Source organism: Sinocyclocheilus grahami, unplaced genomic scaffold (assembly GCF_001515645.1).
Source record: "Sinocyclocheilus grahami isolate Dianchi unplaced genomic scaffold, SAMN03320097.WGS_v1.1 scaffold750.1, whole genome shotgun sequence".
NCBI lineage: Eukaryota > Metazoa > Chordata > Actinopteri > Cypriniformes > Cyprinidae > Sinocyclocheilus > Sinocyclocheilus grahami.
The window spans coordinates 312,685-332,416 of NW_015505929.1; the positions used below are offsets into that span (position 1 = coordinate 312,685).

At 36.2% G+C, this 19,732-nt stretch overlaps 1 protein-coding gene across 1 annotated transcript; it reads left to right on the forward strand.

Moving 5' to 3' along the window:
- Positions 1-2,635: 2,635 nt before the first annotated feature.
- LOC107560974 (leukemia-associated protein 7-like) lies at positions 2,636-5,179 on the forward strand. Its single transcript, XM_016245286.1, has 2 exons — positions 2,636-3,141; positions 4,146-5,179. The coding sequence occupies exons 1-2, from the start codon at positions 2,878-2,880 to the stop codon at positions 4,350-4,352; spliced, it is 471 nt and encodes a 156-aa protein (XP_016100772.1). The 5' UTR covers positions 2,636-2,877; the 3' UTR covers positions 4,353-5,179.
- Positions 5,180-19,732: the final 14,553 nt, after the last annotated feature.

The window sequence follows — 19,732 nt, forward strand, 5'->3', positions numbered from 1 at the left end:
AACTTGGTTTGAAAGAATAGTGAGTTTAATGTATTTTTATTTTCACAAGTTATTTCTGAGAGACTGAATTTATTAATTTCACAAAAAGCAGTGATTCCCACAGCAAAGTTTTTATTTTTATGAGATGATACTGCTGAAAGAAAAATAATCCATGTAATGTATGGGTGACGTTTCAGAGAACGCTTGCTGATCTGGGATTGTAGATAAAACCACTACAGACAGGGTAGGACTCTGAGCCAAGATCAGTGCTACTGTAGTACTCTGATGCTGTTATGAGTGATACCTGATCTGAGGCTTGAATTACGTTATGAGTGATACCTGATCTTGTAATAAATGTTGCTACTGTAAACTGAAGTATAGGACTGACAAGATTGAGTTATTAGAGCACAGACTAAGTGGTGGGCTTTGGAACAGATGCTAAATATTATTGAGAGTGTTTCTGACTTGCTTTCAAATCCCTCCTCAAAAAAGCCGTATGTGAACGGAGGTCGAGTAGAACTAGAAATTTAGTCTGTTAAAATCACAACGTTTTTTGTATCTTATTTCAGATCAATTAAAGCATTCAGTGTATGATTGAAACTGAGGAGTTGTTTCATTTCATTTAAGGAATAAACAGGTAGTCTATAGAAATGGGCATTTTATATATGAATCTAATGAAAGATGTATTAACTGATAACACCTTGTAATGAATAGAACTGAGAAAAAAAAGTATCCACTTATTAATAACTGGAATAGGTTGTTAGATAAGTATATAAACTAACAACCAACAGTCAAATGTTTTGTATTTACTTCTTATGTAACTTGATCTGTGGGCTTATACTTAAATGCCTGAATTTTTTCAGAAAAACTTAACTTTTTGATGACTTCTGAAATGTGGATAGTAGTAATAAAGAGTAAGTGTGTGTGTGTGGTCCTGCTAAACCCTATATTATGGGGACAAAATGTCCCCACAAAGATGGCAAAATCCAAACATGTTACATTTTTTGGTCCCCATGAGGAAACAAGCTTATAAAATATTAGAATTATTAATAACTGCAAGGAATAAACAGGTAGTCTATAGAAATGGGCATTTTATATATGAATCTAATGAAAGATGTATTAACTGATAACACCTTGTAATGAATAGAACTGAGAAAAAAAATTATCCACTTATTAATAACTGGAATAGGTTGTTAGATAAGTATATAAACTAACAACCAACAGTCAAATGTTTTGTATTTACTTCTTATGTAACTTGATCTGTGGGCTTATACTTAAATGCCTGAATTTTTTCAGAAAAACTTAACTTTTTGATGACTTCTGAAATGTGGATAGTAGTAATAAAGAGTAAGTGTGTGTGTGTGGTCCTGCTAAACCCTATATTATGGGGACAAAATGTCCCCACAAAGATGGCAAAATCCAAACATGTTACATTTTTTGGTCCCCATGAGGAAACAAGCTTATAAAATATTAGAATTATTAATAACTGGAATGGGGTGTTATATAAGTATATAAACTAACAACCAACAGTCAAATGTTTTGTATTTACTTCTTATGACACTTGATCTGTGGGCTTATGCATAAATGCCTGAATTTTTTCAGAAAAACTTAACTTTTTGATGACTTCTGAAATGTGGATAGTAGTAATAAAGAGTAAGTGTGTGTGTGGTCCTGCTAAACCCTACATTATGGGGACAAAATGTCCCCACAAAGATGGCAAAATCCAAACATGTTACATTTTTTGGTCCCCATGAGGAAACAAGCTTATAAAATATTAGAATTATTAATAACTGGAATGGGGTGTTATATAAGTATATAAACTAACAACCAACAGTCAAATGTTTTGTATTTACTTCTTATGACACTTGATCTGTGGGCTTATGCATAAATGCCTGAATTTTTTCAGAAAAACTTAACTTTTTGATGACTTCTGAAATGTGGATAGTAGTAATAAAGAGTAAGTGTGTGTGTGGTCCTGCTAAACCCTACATTATGGGGACAAAATGTCCCCACAAAGATGGCAATATCCAAAATCCAAACATGTTAATTTTTTTGGTCTTAAAGTTTTAAAGTTGAAAGTTTTTGGAAAATCTAAAAATGCACAAAGTTTCCTGTAAGGAGTAGGGTTGGTGTAGTGTGATAGAAGTTTGTACAGTATAAAAAACATTACGCCTATAGAAAGTCCCCATAAAACATGGAAACCCAACGTGTATGTGTGAGAGCTTTTGACACTTTCCATCAAAGAAATGCTGTTGGCTACTTTCATTTCTGTTAAAATCTCAGATTTGAGTATTTGTGTTGCGAAAAGCCAGCACTGCCTGTTAAGACAGTGTCAGCTGTGACCTCTTCTCGGGAATCATGCAACCAATGCGTGACATTGGTTGCATGCGGTCATCTGTTTTTGTTCTTTCTTTTTGTCATTGTTCTGTTATTTTGTTTTTGCAGAATAGCAAAAAAAAATAAAAAATAATAGCAGTATCAAGAGCCATGGCATCATTAATACATTCACCAAATGTGCTGTTGGGAAGAAAAGCTGCTCTTAAACCAGCCTGGTTTGACTGGGATAGGGTAAATGATTAATTAAGGGTTTAAAATGCTAACTGTTTCTGGTTTTTGAGTTTATTCAGAGCAAAACGTTTTACAACATCCCTGTACCTTCAGTTAACCGCTTTTTCTGAGCATCTAGATAGAGGGCAGGACTATCAGGTCACATTTGCATGTGTAAGCAAGCGCTCATCCACTCCAAACACAAACAATGAGGAAGTCGTTGGAGAAACAGTATGCCACAGCAAAAACATTCAAAGCCGGTCATTTGTCACGCTGTTTCGACCAGAGCCTCGTAGGCCTATCTCTCTCTCAACAGTGACTCTGCACAAGACAGCCGATCAGGTGACAGACATGGGGCTCTGCTCTTTAACACATCAAATCGATGCCTTAAACATCCTAAATGACCTGCGAGCTCACGCGACGACCAGCAATAGAGATGGCGAGGGTCAGTGTCCAGGTGATTTGATGAAGGTGCCCCGCAGACTGAAGACTATCGCGGAGAGAGCGAGAGAGAGCTGCCTCGCGCGTCTGCTCGAGATACTCACGCAACTCATATCTATAGAGGAAGATTTTATAAAAGACGTCGGTTACGGAAGGAGTTTCCTCAAGCATAAGGTAAGATGCTTTTGATAAGAGTCTAGACTGTTTGTGCTGTAACGACTCAAACTGTCACGACATAGCCTACCATGTTGGGTTTGTATTTGATAAAAAAGCATTTTAGTCTAATTGTAAAAGCTATTTAAACTATCGAACAACTCAGATGGGAGTATGGGAATCAGATCATGTCAAATGAAAAATATTTTCTATTTTAGCTTCAAAGTAGCCAGTCTTTTGTCTAGATTCCTGCTCTGCATGTGCATCATGGGATGCTTTGCAAACAAGAGTTTCCATGTGTGCTGTCTGCTTACTAACCAGTTTAATTCAGCCATCTCTATAGCCACATATCCATATACACACACAAAATAACACTAATAAATGTGACCCTGGACCACCAAACCAGTCGTAAGGGTCAAATCTTTTTAAAATTGAGATTTATACATCATCTGAAAGCTGAATAAATAAGAAAAAATCAAAATATCGAGAAAATCCCCTTTTAAAGTTGTCCAAATGAAGTTCTTAGCAATGCATATTACCAATCGAAAATTACGTTGCACTAATAAATGTGACCCTGGACCATAACCAAACCAGTCGTAAGGGTCAAATCTTTTTAAAATTGAGATTTATACATCATCTGAAAGCTGAATAAATAAGAAAAAATCAAAATATCGAGAAAATCCCCTTTTAAAGTTGTCCAAATGAAGTTCTTAGCAATGCATATTACCAATCGAAAATTACGTTTTGGTATATTTACATGATTTTTACTTAATATCCTAATGATTTTTGGCATAAAAGAAAAATCCATCATTTTGACCCATGCAATGAATTAGCTATTGCTACAAACATACCCATGCTGCTTATGACTGGTTTTGTGGTCCAGGGTCACATATTAAAATTATAAATATTCAGTCAACATCTGACCGGTTCTGCATGTGGATGCTAAACTTACCTGCCCTTGTTTGCTTGCGATTTATATTTATAAGCTCTTTTTTAATTATTCACATTTGTGTCCTCTCTTTCAGCACAGTGTTGACTTGAAGAACATATGCTTGAGAATGGCTATTGCAGAAGGCGGTTCTCGCTCGGACAGAGACTTGAGGGAACTTCGGGACTGTCTTCGGCTTATTGTGGGTAACCTACTCGCATATGTGCGAGAGTTAAACAACCTCTCATCCACCGAGACCACTCACAGACTGAGGGAGCTTTCTAACTCCTTCCCAGAAATCTGAAGATCAGTATCACTTTGTGTATTCTAAGGAACTACCTCAGGAGCAGATACGAATTGAGACACTACCTTTTTTTTTCTCAGGAAATAAACAAGCCGTGAGCTATCTGTGAATCATCTGTAATTTTTGATAAGTAATGTGATGCTTCAGATTCCGATTGAAGGTGTTGAGTGTTTTGCCATGAAAGCTGCCTATAGAGTTGGTTCATGTTTATTGTCAGTACTAAAGCCTAAGCACAACATTCTCTGGACACATACCAGTATCATGCATCTGTGCTCAGCTGACTGTACGAGTAAAACAAGTCTAACAGCTGATGGTGATGTATCCACTCTCAACTCAGTGGGTGGAATGGCCGTCACACCTCAGGATGGGCTGGTGTGGCCGCCTTTGTCACCTGCTAAAAAGTAAGAGTTAAGGAATGAATTGGGCGGGGGAGGGTGTGTGAAAGTATGCATTTGTTTATGTGTATTCCAACTTTATGACATTGCAGTGTAACTATGTTCCAAATGGAATGATTTTCAGTGTTACAACAAACACAATTAATCGTGAATAACTGATTATGAATTTAAGGTATGACTCTTTAATTGTTGGTTTGAGCATTCTGAAATGAATATACACTTTTTGCTCTGTTTGCGAATGATACTGTAGCATTTGTAGAATCTTCTCTTGTCACTAGATGGTGCACAAAACCAGCTTTTTACTAATATAAACATCTTGTGCTCCACTCTCTGAAGATAATTCAAGTGTTTTTTGGGGTCTAATGTGAATGAACAGTGATGCTCTGGCCCAAAAACTACTGGAGAATTATATCAAACGTATAAATGTTTATCTGTGAACACATTAAAATAACAAAATATCAAGTTAAGTGGTGTTTATTTTAAAGACACCGAGAAAAAGCAAAATGTTTCACAAAAAGAAAGCTGTTAGGTTTTAAATTATGAAATATAAGACTAAGTATTTGGAGGCTTTGTGGTCTAGAACAGTTTAAGACTGTTAAAAAGAACTCAAATTATAAGCAAACATTTATAAGCAATCTTGTATTACTTGTAATAGAAGAACTATTGTATTATGTAATGTACATTTAGAACACACAAGCTTGGAAACCTGTAAGAATATCTAGGACAGGATGACTTATTTTAAGTATGTGAAGTATTTTAAAGCATTTAAAATAATTATTGATATATTAAAGCAATCCTAAAACACATCAAATCAAGAAAAATCTAATCTTTTTACAACTTAATAACTATTGTTTTATTGGAGAAGATACACTTATATTGTGGTTAATTTAATAGCCTGTAGTTTAATCAATCAGTAGAAATACAAGAAATATGTTATATTGTGTTGGACAAGGGGGGGGGGGATTCATTCAAAAAGTTTGAGAAACACTCATTTAGGATGAATAAAGACTTTCTGAGACTGCCATATCAAGTCTGATCAGTAGAGGACGCCATGCACACATTTTATGTGCTCAGTGACTTCACAGAACACAACTGACACAAAATCACTCGAATTGGGCAATCCATTAGACAGCATCACGTGTCATCTGATTCCTGTATTAAATTGACTGATTATGTGTGAAGCTGCGAAGATCACTTTACTTCAGTAATAACGCTAGCAAATGTTTTCCAGATTTAAGATTTACCATCCAACAGAGGAAGTGTTGATGACCACTTAAAACTGAATTAAAAACAGCTGAGTCAGTTAAAACTTCAAACTTCTCATTTTACCTTGTAATTTCCTTAAATGTTGGAAAACCCTGTAGGGCTTTTCTACTAGTTTTTTTTAATTTATTTTTTATTCTCAAGTGGCTAACCGCTTGAACCACAGGGCAGTGTTTATAAATTAACAGCTTTTAGCAAATAAAGATACCACTGCAAACTAGTTACTTGTCAAAAGTATTTAATTTCTTTTAACAGTATTTTTCCCCCTGGAACATTATAGGTAAGTTGCATAATTTGAAAGTGCACCTTCATTCTTTCTTGAGGCCCTTCACAAACTTCCAGAGGAGTGTGTTTGACATTTTGTGTCCTAAGGCTGGACCTTTATGATGTTGTTGTTTGCTGTTGTTTAGCATCTACTTCCACAAGACCGACTGAACTCAGCAACCCCAGGCTCATGGAGGTCTGGGTTGAACCACTGTGGGCTCCTCACAGGCCAATGAGAAGCCAGCGCTGCGGCTGCAGACAGCGTCTAGCAGGATGGATGGCTGGGGTATTATGTCACTTCCTGGGACATGGTAAGAGCAGACCCAGACAGATGAGTAAAAGGCTGAGTGTTGTGTGAGAAGAAGACCAGAGGAAAAGGCCAGGCATTGTTGGGGGTCTGTATCTGCCTGTCTTTGTGTCTCTTTTGCCCACACTGTTTTTTTGTCAACATTTAATTCTTATTTCTTAAATGTATCTCTCCTGACTTGTACTTGATTGTCTTACTTTTTGACTTTTCCACAACATCCAAAGACTTGCATCCACTTTTTTCACCCACTTACCTCTTTTATGTTATTCTTTCTTTCTTTCAAATCTCCCTGATTAGGAGTTTGCATGTTTTTTCTTTAAACAAACAAAAAAATTATATATAGGGGAAACTAGGGAAAGTTGTCACACAGAGTGGGTTTATTTTTATTTATTTATTTTTTTCTGCATGGGCATGTATATGAAACTCTTAGGCTAAATCTATTAAAGGCTTAACCTATTGAACATTTCTACCATTATTGCCCCCCCCCCCCAAAAAAAGAAAGATACAGCAGGGCAATTTGTCCCAAATGTAAAGCTGCCATTAAATTGCATATTATTATTTTTGGGGTTTTTTGTTTTTTTTTCCAAAAAGACAAAATGTAAACCATTTAAGATACATCAACAATGTAAAAATCTAATGATGCAAAATATTAAAATAAACTTACAGACCTTTTGGACATATAGTATATACTGTTTATCAGTAGTCCTGGCTACTTAGCTAAAAACAATGTACGCAAGTTTCCTATTTCAAATCAACGCTGTTGTTTTAAACGTTTCTATTCCTCAAAAATGTATTATCGTTTCCAAAAATTGTTATTAAGTAGCACAACTGTTTTCAACATGATAATAGAAATGTCACTGAAAAAGCTGTCACTGCTTTTGTACCTTATTTATCCCTGTTGGGTGTATATTAGTACCTAAATGCTCCAATTTTGTACTTTTTGTAGCGGCCCCGGCAGCTTTTGTAACTTTTTTTTCTGAGAGTGTATAAGTCAAGTCAAGTCAAGTCACCTTTATTTATATAGCGCTTTTAACAATACAGATTGTGTCAAAGCAACTGAACAGCATTAATTAAGAAAATAGTGTGTCAATAATGCAAAATGACAATCGTAAACACTCATTTCCATATCATGGATAACAAATACATGATAGTGAAATTTTAGTTTACAAATTTTTCATCCTTTATAAATTATCCAAATTTAGGACATAGGTGTTTAAAACTAGCTTACGAACCACTGGAATGGAATTCATGGTTTTATCTGTGAATTAAATCCTTAGAGTTAGCAGCAATTGTGACATTTCCATCTTGCCCCGCTCTTCAATATCATCTTAAATTCTTTATCTAAATTTTTTTTCTTTCCACTTTCCCCTCCGTTTTCTCATGGCCTGTCGTACAGCAGACATGATGTGTATATTCCTGTGGGGTCATGTCATTCTCTCATCTTTTTCTTTCTATTCATCTCTCGGCTCTTTATTTTTTCCTCTGATGCAGAGCCAGATGAGGACTCTGGGGTGGTTGTGAGAGTGTGTGTGTGTGTGTGTGTGTGTGTGTGTGAAACCTCACCCTGCGAGTGGGTGGTGGATGATGACCCCCTACACTCTGTGTGTGTGTGTGTGGTGTCCTCGGCCCCTAGACGTCTATCTCCGGGGTTCAATCTCACGCTGAATAGAACCTCCACTGTGTTTCACTGCGGGGCTTTCCCGCACGCTTCACTCTCAATGTATGATTCATTATCCAATCAAGAGGGAGGGTGACGCATCCGTGAGTGATCTTATCGAACCCGGGTGCCCACGTTCAGCCTTCCAGATGCTCCCTCTACTAAAGAAACTGAATTAATAGAGTTATTTTTAGTTCTGAGAATCTTAAAATAGGCTGTGAAGGGTGTGGTGGGACCTCACGATCACGGCCTGTAGTTGAAATAAATTGGGCTTGAATGAAGTCACGAGAATCTTCGTGACTGGTGTGTTTGGTGGTTTTGAGATGTATGTATTGTATGTATAGTGTGATGTGTATTTGATTTTTTTTTTTTTTTAAGAAAGTGATGTCCCCCTTGTACTTAGTACTTAACTAACTTTGAATCTTCAATCTTATAGATATTTATTGTACTTAATTGCTCCTTGGGTGTTGTAAATACATACTTTAATTTTAGATTCCTCACGTTGGTTCTAAGTATTAATACTTTTTTCATCTGTTAATAATTGTACTGTGTCTTTTACTTAAAACAGACCCTGTTTGATGTTTTCATAGAAGCTGAATAGGACCATTTAGGAGAGCCTATAATGTTCAGTTTTGGGGGGTTTTGCATTCCTATTCAGCAAAACAGCACAGCAGTTACAGTTGATTCATTTACCTTTCCAAACAAATTTTTTAGCTCTGTGTCACAGTAAGTGTCACATAAAATCATGTTTACGAAACAGATGCCATAAGTTTGATCCCCTCAAGCAATTCTATTAGCATAATTACCATCAGTCTCTCTGCACTATTAACAATAATGGTTCTACTGTGGTTCTTTGTAGTCGTGTCAGCAAAGAACCTTCTTTCCATCAACAACCATTTTTCTGTAAAGTGCGCTTCGGCCTCCGATTTGACATCCAATCCAATTCCATATTTTTTCCATATCTATTACATGTTATGTAAATTCTAATAGATCATATGTCATCATAGTAATATATGTATGTGTGTGTGTGTGTGTGTGTGTGTGTGTAAGTAATTTTTTTTATAAGAAAAAATAATCAAACAAATATTTTTAGTTTATCAATTTACTCCATTTTCTGGAAAGTTTACCCATTTCTGAAATGTAACCTCAAAGCAATTTTGGAACCAAACTAGCTAGTCTTTACTGAGTGATTTAGACTAAATTTCAAACCTATTCTGGCTTGAGTTGACTATATGGTTCTTAAATATATGTTTGTTTCTGGGTTCTTTAAAGCACTAGAGTATAGATGGTGAGAACTATATAAAAGATCTTTGTGTGAGTTAAAAAGGTTCTCTTTTGATGTCAGACTTTTTTTGTTGTTGAAAGAATATAATACTTGCATTGTGGATTTAACACACATGGGGGTTTTTTTTAACCTTCAATCCAAAGCACATATGTTTTTGTCTCTGAAAGCTGTGTGATAGTAGTAACTTTCCCATTACTACTGCTCATTTCCCATCAGAATGGCCTCTGACTCTTTTGTGAGTAAGTCAGTCATTATGAGAAAACAGGAAACTGATGGCCACTATTGTGCTTGTACTCACAGAGGGTCATCACAACACTTCTTTAAATGTTTTAATGAGGGATTTGTGGCTACAGTAATTTTTTGTTGTTGTTTTTATACTGAGGATCCCCAAATTGGCTGACAGTCTGAATGGGAGGTAAAGGTTCAAAACTTCTGGTTTTGAATATGAGTCAGTTTTTGAAATTTAAATTGAATTGAATTTTGGGGTTATTAGCTTTTTGAACAGATATTCTGAACTCTGATCTCTTTTTTCCCAATTGGGATTAGGATGAAATTGGGTCTAAAATGCTTTCAGAGTTATCTGCTCCTGACTTGACTCCATCTGTGCAGGGTCGCACATTAACAACAGTTTTTCTTGTGTGTGTGTGTGTGATTGGTTTCATATTTGCATTATAAAAGCAGTGCAAATGCAAAAAGAGTGACACATAGTCATAGTCGCACAATTGAGATTCATTATCAGTGTGAGTCAAGCGTAGGGAAGAACCCTTTTCTCTGCTTGACAATATGATGTAATGCAGTGCTGAGGTCATTCTGTTGTTGCCATGGCATCACTTTGGGAATGTGAATTTGAGGTATCAAATCAAGCTTTCAATCAGTATCTCTTAAGTCAATTAACCTTCACCGAATCTCTTTATTTCTTATTGTTCATGTGTCTTGCATTAAATTGAGCCTTCAGAACTGGTTTCATCGTCAATAAACCTCATTCTGGTTACAAGATGTATCACTGTCTGACTAATTTGACCACAATCCAGAGGCTGTGACTGTAAACTCTTGTTTTGAACCACAGACTAAATTTAAGCTCAGCACCTGTGAAGGGTTTGAAAAGTTTCCAGGGATCTAATTCAAGAAGAGGAAAAAAGGTTCAGATGATTTTGCATGGATTTTTGTTTGCAGAATGGCTTTCACTCTTAAAAATGAAGGAAGAACCATTTTGGCTCCCCAAAGAACCTTTCAGAGATCAGTTCTTAAAAGAACATTTCTATAGTGTGAAGAACATTTTCAAAATTAAAAGAACCTTTTTCCACTATAAAGAACCTTTTGTGGTATAGAAAGGTTCCATGAATGTTAAAGGTTTTTAAGCAACATTAGATGCTATTACACTCTCAGGAAAAAGGTACAAAAGCTGTCATTGGCACCCCTTGAATGTACAGTACATATTAGTACCTAAATTGTACAATATAGTACCTTTTGAAAAGGTACCGGCCCAGTGACAACTTTTGTACTGAGAGAGTAAGGAACGATCTTCGTTGGCAGTCATTGTGTAAATACAAGTAATGCAAGGCGTGTTGGAATCTTGTCTTATAAATGTAAAGTTTATCATATGCCATTCAAAGTTCTGCTTTTACAACCATGACTTATTTTTCCACCTCTCTCAACCATTGCTGTGTAAAGAAAGCAAATCAGGTTACAGCAATCCTCTTTTTGGATTATTTTCTTAGGGTTTGGGCATTATAACTCAAATCACTCCCTGCCAGTCTCTCACACACACACACACACACACACACACACACACCCGCAGGCTCAACATATATTCGAAGATAATTTATCTCACAGTTTATATTGTGGACACCAGCATTCAGGTGACTGCTCTGAAATGAAGCCTTCACGTCAGAAATCGTCCCGGATCGGATTCTAACACACTCCATGTATGTGCAGTGCTGTGTTCACTTAAGCTCATGCAAGAACATTTAACTGAAGGCTTATGAACACTCAACATTGCCCCTTGCCCCTCTTTCTGATACAATTGGACCGGCTGAAGGTGTCTCCTGGGAGACATTAGTCAGTGAAAAAGCAAATACTTCATTTTGAATCCATGTTTTCAATTTGGAGGCACATGGTTTGAATTAGGGTCATGCTTACTGAGGTGGGTGAGTGGGAGGGTTAGCCTCAGGACAGAGGTGAGTGAGAGCTTCCTTTATACCCACAAAAAACACACCCACATTTACACTTTAACAGTCAGCTTTGTTTCAATTTTTAGGGACTTTTGAATCCAAGACAGTTATGGTTACTCATTAGTTTGTAATAATCGGTCAACATTTTATTCACCCTCATTTCATTCCAAACCTGTATGACTTTTCTTTTCTTTAGAACACAAAGGAAGTTACTTTAAATAATTTTTTTGTCCACAAAGTCAAAGCAACAACACTGAACCCTATGAAGTTTAGAATGACATGAGGGTGAAAGAATGATGACCGAATTTTCATTTTGGGGTAATCAACCCCTTCAAACGTTGTATTGTATTTTATTTTTAAAAATGCAATAGATTATATAGACTAGCCCATATTTAAAAAGGATTTGAAAAGTGGATGGATGGATATTTGAAAACTGTTTATATCAGAAATCAAAATGTAGGATTATTGTCCATGTAAGTTGCACTTAAAAGAATTTGATTTGGCGAGTTGGTCCAAAAATCATAGTTATCTCAATCACAATTTAAAAAGCACAATAATATATAATATGTTACGTGCAATAAATACAATTTTATAGAATATACATAACTATGCAGGGGTGTAAAATGGTATGCCAGTTGAAGAGAACGATTGTAATGACAGACTAAAAGAACGCTATGTCAAGTCGATCTTTATTTGTCTTTACTTGTCTTAAGCAACCAAAGTACACCTTTTGTATTTGTATTTGTAAATGATGGCTAATTCGTATGAATCTCTCCGATCTTATTTGTACATCTTCGTACAATCTGCTTAGGTCCCACTGACAGTTAGGCTTAATGGTTGGGTTAGAAGGGGACTTTTGCGCTTACTTTATTTTTCAAAAAATCATGTTTCGCCACGAATCACATTATATGAATTTGCTACGTAAAATACTATGTCAAGTCGATCTTTATTTGTCTTTACTTGTCTTAAGCAACCAAAGTACACCTTTTGTATTTGTATTTGTAAATGATGGCTAATTCGTATTAATCTCTCCGATCTTATTTGTACATCTTCGTACAATCTGCTTAGGTCCCACTGACAGTTAGGCTTAATGGTTGGGTTAGAAGGGGACTTTTGCACTTACTTTATTTTTCAAAAAATCATGTTTCGCCACGAATCACATTATATGAATTTGCTACGTAAAATAGTTACTTTTCTTATTCAATTGGGTTTAAAATGGTATAAGGGGGAGGAGCTTTCACATTCTAGAGCATTTGATTGGAAAAAGATGAGTGTAGTGCAGGATGAGTCATCAGTATTTTTGGTCAGTTTTCCCTGTTTTAAATGCATATCTACCAGTGAATTTTGTTACGTTTAAAGAATACCCTAGAAAATTAGATGGCCTAAATAAAAAAATGGAAAAAAATAAATTCAAAAATTCAAAATACAAAAAAATACAAAATGTATTTTATGTGTTTTTTTTTTAAATATGCCATAAAAAATGGTGACACATGGGGTTGTGACCTCAAGTTTGAGAACCTCTGTTCTATCAGTCATCAGATCATCTTTTTTGCCACCTATCCTCTTATTTCACAATTATACATCAGTTTCAATCAATAGACATCCAGAAAGCTTCTATTTCAGTTTTGTCAACCCCACTTAATGGTAGTTAACTGTGCATAGGCTCTCCTTTGGCCAGCCAAAAACAACCCCCCACCCCCCGCTCATTTGTCATTCACAGTAAATATTTTGTCAGGATGCTTTTTACTGATGGCTGTTTGTTTTACAGCGACAGCTGAGGTCAACAGAGATGGCTCCACGAGATGAACTGGCTCGCTCCCCCGAGACGTGCGTTCTCAGTGAGGTCCAGTGATAGATGAAGTGTGTGAGGGATCGGTTCAGGCCCGTGTTCAATCAAACTTCATGGCTTACATTACAGTGGATGAGGCATGGGCACTTCATGGGACCTGTTTTATGTTCTGTAGGCCCTGGAGCGTGGCATTGTTTGCACTGGTGAGTGTTTAGTGGCTATTAAAATGAAGATTATTTTTCATTTTGCATTTCGTAAATCCAGTGTAAGTTTAGATGGAAATGAATGACAGATCTGTTGTTTTTCCACAAAATGCTCCCATATCCATTTTGACTCTGTTCATGTTTGTACACAAATTGAGAGCTGGCATAAGTATTTAATCTTTAACAGAGCTTTAAAGGAACAGTTCCCCAGAAATGAAAATTTGCTGAAGATTTCTTCGCTCTTAGGCCATCCAAGATGTAGATGAGTTTGTTTCTTCATCAGAACAGATTTGGAGAAGTTACATTACTTGCTCACCAATGGATTCTCTGCAGTGAATGGGTGCCATCAGAGTGAGAATCCAAACAGCTGATAAAAACATTACAATAATCCACACGACTCCAGTCCATCAATGAATGTCTTGTGAAATGAAAAGCTGTGTTTTCGTAAGAAACAAATCCATCAAGATATTTTTTACTTCAAACCATTGCTTCCAGCTGAAATTCGAGTACTCTATCCATAATATTGATTTCTCCAGTGAAGCCACCTCATCTGAATCAGGAGAGAAATATGCACAAAAGCAACAATTGCTAGTAAATTTCACAATTAATTACAAGAAATGGCAAGTAACACATTGAATTGAATTGAAAATCATAAATGTTCAGAAAACGTGAGGGTGAGTAAATGATAAAAGACTTTTAATTTTTGGGTGATTTATTCATTTAATCTTTCTATCATAATCGTTTTCAAGGATATTTGGACTTGTAGACAACAAGTTTAAATCAACAGTAGTGAAAAGACAGCAAACACTCCCAGTATAAATGGCATAAATCAAATGAAGCAGTTAAGGTAATGAATTAAAAATTTATCTTTTCATCAGAACATTGTTTTGCTTACTGATTTGATTTATTGTCTAGTTATCTTTCTTTCTGTCTTGCGCTCTTTTTTGCGCGCACACACACACACACACACACACACACAAAGTTAATCGCACACACAAAAACATGAAAGCCAAACATACAAAACCATTGAGGTGTTTCTTGGGCTCAAGCCACATCCAGTGATGTCACTGTGCTTATTCTGAGTCTTTTACTCTAATGTATGCTGACTTAAGCAGCCAAGAACACACTCACACACACAGCCAAGATTAGTATTTTCAATCTGTATGTCATTGCACTAGATTGCATCTTGCTTTTTTGTAAGGTATTCTGGGACAGTAATGATAATTGACATTTAGAATTTTCCTCAAACATTTGGGCCTGAGACAAAATAAATGTATTACTTAATCAAGTCAGATATAATTACACTAGAAGTAGACAAAGGCAGATGCTGATTTCTGTAACTGAAATAGCTCTGGAATGTAAATTTATATATTTAATTTCCACTGAGAGGAGACTTACATTTATACATGACCTTTACAGATTTGTTTTTGTAAGATTGCTACCAAATCATACGCAGAAAATTGTAAAAATAAACATACGATATTTTTACTTGACTTGCTCAAATAATTTTTAAATAATCCATATTACTGCAACTTTAGTAATTCTGAAAAGGGGAATTATGCATGGATATACCAATATGTTTTCAGTGAGTTTGTTGTGCTTTAAAATTTTAGTCAACATTTCTTGAGTGTTACAATTATTCTGCTCTCCCTACAATTCAGTTTTGATGTATAGTAAAGTCTTACTCAAGGGCATTACCGTGGATCGTCCTTCCTGGGGGTTTGAACCTACAATCTTTCAGTTACCACCCCAGATCTATTACACCACCCCCACAGTATTACTTTCTACAGTCTTGGATATTTAATGCACACTTATGCTGTCTTACCAAATCAAGGAGCATTTGTTTCATAGGTGCATGTATTGTGCTTGCTTCCCAGACACCAAAGTTAATTCCTGGTTTAGACTAACCAAAGTGTTTAAAGCACATTAGTGGTGGAGAATTTTAGACCAGACAATCACGTAATGACCAAAGTAGAAAATGATTCCTGGGAGGGTTTCTGTGTTTACCATTTCTTTACTTAGACAAAACACATACTGTTTCATTTAAAGTGATAGTTCATCCAAGAAATAAAAAATCTTTTATCATTGACTCACCCTTTTGTTGTTTCAAATGTATTTGACTTTCTTTCTTGAGTGGAACACAAAAGGAGATGTGTACCAGAATGTATAACCTGCACTTTGTCACAGAATTCAATAATAATTGGTGACAAACACGGAAAAAGTCAGATTTTGATGATTTAAGTGCTATAATCGGGTCCCCGGTGCATCTACCAACCCAAAAAATGTGAAAAAGTACAACCTAGTAAATTTTTTTTTTGGTAAGCCTTTCTCTGCAAGCTTGTGAAAAGACAAGCCACTCAGATTTCGCTCCCCCAGTGACATAGAAAGGGGATCTTAATTATAATATTACCACCCCTTAATCTGCAAGTTTCCACCCACGGCGCCGCCATTGTGTTTTCGCGAGCAACAATGGTGTACCAGTTCCAACGCCATGGCGAAAGTTCAAGCAAAGCATGCTAACTGTTCTGTCTTTGGCTGCACTGATGAACACAGAACCCTATGAAGTTTAGAATGACATGAGGGTGAAAGAATGATGACCGAATTTTCATTTTGGGGTAATCAACCCCTTCAAACGTTGTATTGTATTTTATTTTTAAAAATGCAATAGATTATATAGACTAGCCCATATTTAAAAAGGATTTGAAAAGTGGATGGATGGATATTTGAAAACTGTTTATATCAGAAATCAAAATTTAGGATTATTGTCCATGTAAGTTGCACTTAAAAAGAATTTGACTTGGCGAGTTGGTCCAAAAATCATAGTTATCTCAATCACAATTTAAAAAGCACAATAATATATAATATGTTACGTGCAATAAATACAATTTTATAGAATATACATAACTATGCAGGGGTGTAAAATGGTATGCCAGTTGAAGAGAACGATTGTAATGACAGACTAAAAGAACAAATGGAATCTAGTGGTATTAACTTTATAACTATAGGTAGCCTAATACATTTTATGTACACCATGTTTCAAAAGTTCAAATACACTTTGCATTCAGTAGAATAAAAATTAATGCTATATTTTTCAAAAGTTATATAATGCTATAATGGTTGCTAAGTTCCAGGTTGTAGCCCAGTTTATAATAGCATAAACCTATTCTGTGGTTTCCATTAAGATTTTCATTGCTTTCTCTCATTGGCAAAGCAACCGCTTTTGGCATCTAAATTAAATTTTCAGTTCTAATTGAGGGATTAGGGATTTTTTTTTCATCCTAGTGCTACTTGTTTGGAAAAGTGTTCTGATTATGAAAATAGGCACGAGGGCTAGTCAGGAATTCTTGGATTACATCATCCTTTATGATGTCATCATTGGGTGACTTTGGCACGTTACCGAATGGGTGAAGTCAGGCAGAATTTTTGATCTTGCTGCCCAGTGCAAATCATTTAAAACGGAGCCTCAGGGTCACTGTATCCGTACGGATAAATGTTAACCCCCCATCCAATCTCCTTTCCTTTCATCACTTGTCTCTTCAAGGGGACAGCCGAGATAAGGTGACGTCTTCGTTTAAAAAAAATGGAATGGAATGAAAGCCTGTGTTTTTCTCTTGGGGGACATCATAATAATGTGATTTACTGGCGGTCATTTGATCAACAGCATACGCTCCACTCCCTAAACACACACTCCTCCTCGAGAAACTATCAGCGGCAGACACACGCAAGAAGGTGCAGGCTGCCGGACATCTCAGGGCTGGAATCACATTTATTCTCATTAGACTGCGATAGTGTCAGCTGGAAGCAGGGGAGGCACGAGCCAGGGTCATAAAAACTACCTCACTACCTTTTCCCGCCATTACCTCATACAGATCACATCACACCCAGTCATGACCAGAAACACATCACGTAACTGTAAGAGTAATAATAATTATAATAATGATGATAATAATAATAATAATAATAATAATAATAACTATGCACCCGTTTGTAAGGAAGCTTGCAAATTAACTAATTTCTCTATCCAATGCTGTCACGTCACGTGACAAAAGAACGAATGATTCGAAAGACTCAAGAGATGAACTAATCGATTCTCTTTCCGGCTCAGACTGCATTGGTTAAGTTTATGGGGCTGTCAGGGGCCACGAGCCAGGGTCATAAAACCTCCCCCCCTCCCTTTCCCCGCCATTACCTCATACAGATCACATCACACCCAGTCAGCCATTCTCCAGTCAACGCCGAAGCTGCCCACTGGCGTATGCTTTTAATGTGCAGTGCTTTTTTGCCGGTCAGTTTTACCGGCTACTTGTCAAACTAAACGGGGAAGGAAATGGCCCATCTTCAGCCTTCAAACATAAAGCAGTTTTCAACAGGTTTTAAGGTTGGGTGAGTAATTTGCAAAGAAACATAAACTTGTGTGTATTTGACAGTTTAAGTGCAATAAAACATGAAAGAGTTTAGTACTCACATGCTGTGTGACAGTCGCTTTCTGTGCGCAAGCTTCAGATGTGTACCCTCAGAAAACCGTATATCAGAAGTTTAAACTAATATGGTTTAAATCACATGATTTCAGCAAGATAGACATGATAATCAAAACCAAACAGATGTTTTTTGGCAGAGTCTCTGAGGTATGAACTAGTGTTGGGTCATTCTTGAACGATTCGTTCATTTGGAATGAATCTTTAATGTGACTCGGGAGGAACGAGTCGTCTCGGGGAGAGATTTGTTCAGTCGCGCATGCGCAACATCCTCGAATGATTCGAAAGACTCAAGAGATGAACTAATCGATTCTCTTTCCGGCTCAGACTGCATTGGTTAAGTTTATGGGGCTGTCAAGTGATGAACGAACGACTCAAACCCAAAGACTTGTCAGATAAGAGGTGGTGAGCTAATCATAGACTGAAGACCCAGGTAAACAATGAATTAATCTTTTCTGTTTCTTATAGCATTTACATCACTAGTATGAACTGTAAAAGCACAGCCCTATTCTGGAAAAAGGGGCGGGGACCAGCAGCTCATTTGTATTTAAAAAGACATGCATGAAAACAGCGTGTTTCTACTTCCACTCAAAATAGGCATTATCAGAATGATATAATAAATGATCTGTGGGGTATTTTGTGCCGAAATTTCAGAGACACATTCTGGGGACTTATATTACATATAGTAAAAAGGGGCATAATAGGTCTCCTTTAAAATTGTGTCATATAATTTCGTAAAAGTGGAAATATTACATTTACATTTAGTCATTTAGCAGACGCTTTTATCCAAAGCGACTTACAATTGAGGACAATGGGAGCAATCAAAATTATAAATAAAATTATAATATAAATAATATATAATATAATATAATGTAAATAAATATAAATAATGTAAATCATAAAATATATTTTACATATTGTTCTCTGTTATATTACATTCATAAGTAAAGCTGGTAAATGTGCTTGAATTGAAATGTTGTAAAGTATTTCTCTGAAATATCAGGTGGATATGCTAATATTTCAGATACTTTCTGTCACTCTCATTCTTTTTTGTTTTCCTAGCAAAATTTGGAGAAAAAAAACCCGTGTTACTCTGTTATTCTGAAAGGATGATTTACCCATGCATATACCAGAAATGGTTGCGGTGAGTGCGTTGTGCCTTAAATTATTACGCAACATTTATCGAGCGTTAAAATTATCCTGCTTTCCCAGGTGTTTTGTGTTTCAAATTAAGGTTTGTAAATGTGCTTCATTTGAAATGTAGTTTGTTTATTATATAATTTGGATATGCAAATATTTCAAATTCTCTCCATTGCTGTCCTTCTTTTTTTGTTTTTCCCAGCAACACTTGAGAGTCTCTGGGCTCTAAACAGATTCCGAGTCTCCGCAACTACTCCTGTGGGAGTTGGACATGCTGTATGTTTAGTCTACAGTATGACCAAACAAGACAACGAGACAACAAGCATGCAAACACTCACATACACATGAAATGCACAAATTGGATTAGTACGGTTCTGTTTAACCGTCCATTGACAGTGTGCAGGGTATTGTTTGTGCATGTGTGGCTGTGC

Excerpts from the sequence above, each read along its gene's own strand:
- LOC107560974 (XM_016245286.1), top strand. The coding sequence starts at position 2,878 with ATGGGGCTCTGCTCTTTAACACATCAAATCGATGCCTTAAACATCCTA. Across the intron at positions 3,142-4,145 it reads GGAGTTTCCTCAAGCATAAG|CACAGTGTTGACTTGAAGAA; the intron begins GTAAGATGCTTT and ends CCTCTCTTTCAG.